The sequence below is a fragment of the Chrysemys picta genome, chromosome 8 (genome assembly GCF_011386835.1).
Source record: "Chrysemys picta bellii isolate R12L10 chromosome 8, ASM1138683v2, whole genome shotgun sequence".
Lineage (NCBI taxonomy): Eukaryota > Metazoa > Chordata > Testudines > Emydidae > Chrysemys > Chrysemys picta.
In genome coordinates, this window is record NC_088798.1 from 110,912,338 (window position 1) to 110,919,094 (window position 6,757).

At 56.0% G+C, this 6,757-nt stretch overlaps 1 protein-coding gene across 1 annotated transcript; it reads right to left on the minus strand.

Annotated features, from left to right (window-relative positions):
- Positions 1-1,393: 1,393 nt before the first annotated feature.
- On the minus strand, positions 1,394-6,722 carry LOC135973217 (E3 ubiquitin-protein transferase RMND5B-like). The gene is made up of 8 exons (XM_065555283.1): positions 6,393-6,722; positions 4,565-4,705; positions 4,047-4,147; positions 3,300-3,466; positions 2,937-3,102; positions 2,757-2,859; positions 2,527-2,681; positions 1,394-1,996 (listed from the first exon to the last, which is right to left on the minus strand). The coding sequence occupies exons 2-8, from the start codon at positions 4,625-4,627 to the stop codon at positions 1,933-1,935; spliced, it is 819 nt and encodes a 272-aa protein (XP_065411355.1). The 5' UTR covers positions 4,628-4,705; positions 6,393-6,722; the 3' UTR covers positions 1,394-1,932.
- Between the last annotated feature and the right edge of the window lie 35 nt (positions 6,723-6,757).

Below are 6,757 nucleotides of genomic sequence, written 5' to 3' on the forward strand. Positions count from 1 at the left end.
TCTGGCGTATGGATGTACATGATTTCACTACTTTCTCTAGTGTTGTAGCTTCAAAGTAGAAACTGACCACAAACCACTGATTGCAATACACATAAAGAGGCTTGAAAAGCATCACCAAGGATACCGAAGCCTGAGGGGGACCCAATCACACTCTGTGAAGGGCTGTTACAAACAGGACAGGGATCAATTGTTCTCCATGTCCACTGAAGGTAGGATCACAAGAAATGGCTTAATCTGCAGCAAGGGAGATTTAGGTTAGATATTAGGACAAACTTCCTAACTAGGCTTCCAGAGGAGGCTGTGGAATTCCAGCATTCGAGGGTTTTAAAACCAGGTTGGACCATCACCTGCCAGGCATGGTCCTGTCTCAGCACAGGGGGCTGGACTTGATGGCCTCAAAGTCCCTTCCATCCCCACATTTCTCCGATTCTTCGGCATACTCAGCAGCTATGGGACAAAGGACAACTAAGGAGTCTGGGAAAGAGAAGATTGGTGAGAGATTGGCAAGATGGGCACTGGCCAGTCAAAGCACCAGCGACCAAAGAGGAGCACAGACAAAGGCAAAATCTTACCCCGGAATTGTAAGCATCTGCCACGATACCCGACAACGTGGCCACGACAAGTGAAGTGAGAGCAGACACAAGATGGAAACAAGTCACAAACTGACCATGAGGTGGACCAGTCTTACAGACCTGGGTTGCAGAGGGGGAAGGTTGCTGAAATGCCCTCAGGGACGGATTGAGCCGTGTTAAGTTGTGTTAAAGCAACCTGAAGGTGGTTACATCAGTTACTGTATTGGTTCTAGTTGAAAGAGAACTGTTTTTGTTCAGTAAAGGGATCTAAAAGAGGGACCACGGGCTATAGTTCTCCAGGACAGCTAGCCACTATCCAGTCTTGGGTTTCTCCGTGATCCCTCGGGCTGGGGAAGAACCAAAGGAACCTAGGACAGGCCAGTCACAGTAGGACATTTGTTACCTGGTTCTGTTTAGAATAAAGGGTTTATCTTGACACTGGTCTGTTTGTCATAAAGCTGCTACCCCACCCAGGCTTAGTGTCCTGGAGCCCACATGTGCCCCCTCCCATTCTGTCTCCTTACCCCACCCCCCCACATGCACCCCACCTCACCCCTCCATTTTTCAGATCTAACAGCAGCTCTTCCCCCTCATTTCTGTGCCCTATTTTGTAGACTGATGCAGGGCCGGCAGGACCCAGAGAGGGACATAGCCGCAGCCCCCACACCAGAAAGCGTGCCCCCTCTTACAGTGGGGTTCATGTCATCTTTGGCCCCAAGCTGTTAAGGACCCAGCCCTCCTGTCTCCCAGGTTAAATCTGACACTGCCTCCTGAGCCAGGAGGCCCTTCCCTGCTGCCCAAGGAGCTCCGAGAGCAAGGAGGAAAGGCTAACAGGCTTTATTTTCTGGAATTTATAAAATGGCTCCAGGCAGCTCCCGCTTTAATATTTACAATGCCAAAAATATCAGTAAATGCACAAGGGACTGTACAGCACGGCCACTGCCCGGCAGAGGGCTCGGAACGCTCCAGTAGCCACGCTTGCGGCCAGGAGGGGTCTGCCTATGACTGAGCAGACAGCTGCCCGGCACTCCGGACAGGCAGAGTGAGCAGGGCAGCATAAGCCAGATCACTAGGAGAGCACACACAGGCAGCAGCAAGCACATCACACTGCTGCTCTGTCCAGTCTCAGAGGGTGGTCAGGCTCAGGTCCCACTGCTCTGGACCTTGCACTAGGTTCAGCAGAAGGAAGGGACCCCAATGGGGCTGCAGTGGATGGAGCTGCTCTCAGACCCTCAGCCTAACAGGCAGCCCACGCCCTGCCGTGGGCAGCACCACCGCCTCTCGCACTGCGAGGGTGGGACAGGCCATCTAAGGGGAAGAGCAGTGACCTATTGCCACAGTCCTTCCAACCCCACCAGCGTCAGAAGATGATGCGCTTCCCATCAGCCGGGTTCTGCTCCATGGGGCAGTAGGGACACTTCAGCCTGAGGAGAGGTCCAGAGACAAAGGCATCAGGCAGGAAGGCCAGGGAACACAGAGAAAACGGCAGAGCTCTGGGGCACTGCAGGGAGCACAGCCACAGGGGGCCGACAGCAGCGGAAGTCTGCCCCTCCCGGCACAGTCCAGCCCTCAAGGCTCAGTCTAAGGAAGGCCTGGGGCTGGCCGTAGGCAGGCAGCAGCACTGCTTGTGCACCCTACTTCCCAGCACCAGAGATAACAAGCCCTGCTCATCAGCATGCACGGCACCCAGCCCGTTCAGGCTCACTGCTACCCGCAGCACCCAGCTGCAGGGGAGCTCGGGAAGGCGATCTGGCCCAGACTAGCACAAGGCCAGCCAGGAACCCTGGCGGTACAGGGCACAGGCCAAGGGATCTTCAGAGCACTCACGCTCCCATGGCACCGGGCTGCATCACACAAAGTGATGCCAGGTGAGGGCCAAGCCTGCAGGACAGGGGCTGCAGGGCGGAGGTGGGGCAGGGTCCACGGCCTGAGCATGTCAAGAAACCAAACTTACTTCCCCCCATTGATGAGCTTGTTGAGTGCGTCCCGGGAGATGACGTGCCCGCAGATGAGTTTGATAGGCGGATTGGAGTCAGTCGTCTGCTGGCGAAGGATGGGGCAGGCGAACACTGAGTGGTACCAGCACTTCATGCCCAGCTCAATTTCAATCTGCCAAGAGAGCGCAGGGAGGTCAGCCCCACTGCCTCGCCCCGCCCCCCCACCCCCCATCGAGATGGCACTTACAGGCAGCTCATCCTTGTGGCTCCAGACACCCGTGCACTGTCTCTGCTCAATCACCGCCTTGATGTTCATCAGCACGGGCAGCGCCACACATCCAGACGCGAAGCTGCGTGAGAGGGAGAGGCCTTAGCACTTGGTGGTGCTGCTAAGGGGGGACCCCGCCGGCCCTGGCCTGGGGCTTACCTGACACTGAGAGGGGATTCCACCGAGAGCCCCAGCAGGGCACAGGCGTCGCGGGTGAAGGTCTCGCAGATCTCTGTCCAGTGCCGGGCATCCAGCAGGTGGCAGTACGGGGAGTTCTCAATGCCCAGGGGCAGGTACACCAGGCTGCCCATCATGACCTGGATCTCTGAACAACACAACACCCTGGTTGGCCTCAAGAAGCAGTATGGCCCCAGCCCCCACCCTGTCCTGCCAACCAACCAATGCCTCCAATACGGGGCTAGCGATGGGGCCCCTGTAGCCTGGGAACGGGGCTACCCAGCCGGGCAGTCCCGTGCCCCACTAGGGAGGCCAGTGGCAGGGCCCCACCTGGCACAGTCTCACCTCGCTGGTGCAGGCGGGCAAAGGGCTGGAAGTGGCGAGCGTAGCTCAGGGCCTCCAGCTGCTTGTCAGGGCCGCCAGCCAGGAGCCGGATGAAGTGGAGACGATACAGCTTGAATTCCAGGGAGCTGTTCAGCTCCAGCAGACGCTGCCTGTTTGAGATTGCCCAGCTGGACAGGAAAGAACAGGGGGCAGCTAAGTCCTGGCTGTCCTGGGGAGGTGAGCCAGGACAGCCAGGAAGCTCTCACTGATGCCCAACCTGACAAGACGAGGATGGGGTTATTCCCGTTCCTGGAGACTGTTTTGTGTGAAATGCCCCTGGCCGGGCTGGCCTAGAGGGCTCCTTTCCCTCCCGTGTCTATAATTCCAGGGACTGCCCAGGTAGCACCAGAGTCAGTTGGGGTGAAAAAAGGAACATAAGTGGCTCATGGGCAGGAGGGTGTGCCAGGCCCTGCAGATGGCGCTGCCCCAGGAGGGCTGGTCAGGGGGCGTTAAGGAGCATTGTGCTTGTAGGCCTCATTCCAACAGGGGTGCAAGGTGCATGCTCCAGCAGGCAGGGTGAGTGAGATCATCACACGTTAGCTGGGGTGCACCGGGCTCTCCCTTGACCAGCCAAAGCACCCCATACCCCAACCCAGACTCGGTGCATGAGTCTAGCAGAAGGGGAGGGGCTACTTTCAGTAAGGGTGGGGAGGCTGTGGGCGAGGAGGGGCACTGGATGCTCGGCACTCCCAGATGATTGGTTCTTACTCCAGAGCAGGACGCAGATCCTGCTCGTGCAGCGCTTCCAGGATCCGGTTCAGCTCCAAGAACGGCTGCTTGAAGTCCAAGTCCACATTCAGGGTGGACTCCTGTGGAGAATGAGAGCCAGTGGTCACATCCCACCATCCTCTTGGGGAGGGCGGGGCGGAGGGGTGGTGCCAGGAGAGGCTCCCCAGCCAGAGATGGATGAGGTTTCCTACCCTGCGTGATGGAGAGAGGCCCCCCACCTTGGAGCACAGAGCACATGCAGGAGAGCAGCAGACTTGGCAGCTGCAATTCGGTCCCTGCAGAGCTGGGCAGGGCCTCATACCAACTGGCCTGGGTCAGCTAGAGGTGCTGGCCTGGAGCGAACCTTGCCAGTGGCTAATGCTGAGTAAGGCCCACTCACCAGAGAGCAGGCCACAGCACTCCTGGCTCCCCCTGCCCCAGGGAGACCACAACCCTCCCTCACACAATGCTGCTGTGTGGCAAGCTAGCACCAGTCTCATGACCGGCAGCCCTGGTACCTGGGACAGCTCCTCCGCCACACTCAGCATGCCCTGCTGGTACAAGTGCTCCACAATCGCCATCTGCAGAATCTGCTGCTGCTTCTCCCGCGACTCCCAGACCGAATCCGAGACCACGCTGCAGAGCTCGGCATCGAAGTTCTGGGAGATGAATGAGAGGAGTCAGTGGTGCCCCTGAGAATGAGGGGACAGCCCCCCATCTATCACCTCCCGGCCTGATCACATGCTCACAAACAAACCCCCTGCAGCTGCCTGCAAAGCCACCCCACAACAGCACCCTCCCACCCAAACCACTGCGGCCCCTGCATGGAGCTGCATTCAATTGGCTGGCTGGATCACAGCCTCAGAGCCACAACAGCGCATTTCTGGGTGGGTGGCGGCACAGTAGTAGTAGGTCATGACGCTCTGTACCTCAAAGCAGCACCTTGGACCCCCCATATTCACCCCATCATATAATGATGATCTATTTCATACAAAGCATGCCATGTAAGGAATCATATGAAAGGTCATGATCTGCAGAAACCCATTGTTCTGTCCAAATATGTATGCCATTTGTGTGTATGAAGTTGTGAGATTTTGCTGTATGGTTGTTACTAGTTCTCTAGTGACAACAGAGGAGGTGATCCCCACCCAGGAAGGTGTTAAGTGACCACTAAACAGCAGTGGAGTTGTAAACAAGGGATTTACAATACAAGTACAGTAAGAGAGCTGCATAAGAATCACACAATGGGGGATTGCTCAACTCCATGACTCAGCAAAGCCCACCTGGTTTTCCAGGCACAGGGACTGAGGATATAAAATAGGGGACAGCGGCATCATGCCTTGGCCTTTCGCCTCCCCCACCTACGCTGGAAGCAACAAGAACACTGGGAAGACAAAGACTTGAACTGAGGAGACTGGTCCCAGGCTTAAAGGGGAAGCCTGTGTGTTAAGGACTATAACCTATTTGCAACATCCAGTGGGATGAGAAAAACTGCTTCATCCCAATACTGCCTAATGTAATAAGGTTTAAGATTTAGACTGCACACTTATCTTTTATTTCCTTTGGTAACTATCTCTGACCTTTTGTGGCTACCATTTCTAATCACTTAAAATCTCTCTGTAGTTAATAAATCTGTTTTATATTTTACCTAAAACAGTGTGTTTCAATTGAAGTGCTTGGTAAATCTCAGCTCAGTTTACAAAGGCTAGTGTCTGTCCTCTCCACATCGAGGGAGGGCAGACTGGGTAATAAACGTACACTGGTCAGGCTTCTGACCAGGGCAAGACGGAACAGCTCTGGGGTGCAAGACTGGGGTCTTGGAAGATTTGCTGGTGCTTTTCTCCATGTGATTCATGAGTGTCTCTGGGAGCGGGCTCCACATGCTGTTGTACTGAGTGATAACAGCGCCTGGAGGGGTTTGCTACTTTTCACTAGCAAAGCATTGTGAGAGACAGCCCAGTTTGGAGAGTTAAGGGGGCACAGCAGTACCCCAGTTCCAGCTGTACCCCGGGGAGCCCGTCACAGAGGTGGAATGTGAGTTCCTTAGGGCCAAGAACACGTCAGCACGGGAGGGCCCCGATCCTGACTGCAGCACATATAACGGGCATGAACGCACAGGAGCAGGAGATGCTCAGGACCATAGAAAGCCCAACACCATGAAAACTGGCTCCCACCATGATGCCACTGGGCACCAGCAGATGAGGGAGACCTTGGGGGAAATCTTCTTCCCATGCTCCAGCCTGCCGAGGGCCAAAGAACCAATGGAAGCGAAAGCCATCACTAAGGCAGGGATTCCCATCTGGTGCAGGTCCAGCCCCTGGACTCTAGACGAAAGGGAGTACTCACCCTATCGATGGCTTTGCCCACCCTGGAGACACTGCTGTGAATATCTTTATGGTCCGAGGCCAGTTTCTGCACCGTGTCTTTGATCTTCCGACAGCACTGGGGCCATCACCAGGGAGAGCGTGGCAGAGAGCGGTGCCCCCTGCAGGGCTGCAGCAGAAAGGCTCTTCAGACCTGGCTGCGCGGACTAGCCAGGAGCCTATTCCAGGAAGTGCAAGGCCCTTACTGCCAAGGCTTTGCACCAGAAAAGCAGTAGCTCTGAGCTGAATCTGCCAAACTCTGCACCATGCACCAGAACTCCCCCTCCCCCGCCAGAACAACGAGCCCTGTGCTAGACTGCGGTGTGACTTCCGTTTAACTAAACCGCC

Bases quoted from the DNA above. Each gene is read 5' to 3' on its own strand.
- LOC135973217 (XM_065555283.1), bottom strand. From the start codon at position 4,627: ATGGCGATTGTGGAGCACTTGTACCAGCAGGGCATGCTGAGTGTGGCG. The intron at 4,148-4,564 runs GTACCAGGGCTG...CATTCTCCACAG, and splicing joins TGGCGGAGGAGCTGTCCCAG to GAGTCCACCCTGAATGTGGA. The intron at 3,103-3,299 runs GTGAGACTGTGC...TGTGTTGTTCAG, and splicing joins TGCCCGCCTGCACCAGCGAG to AGATCCAGGTCATGATGGGC.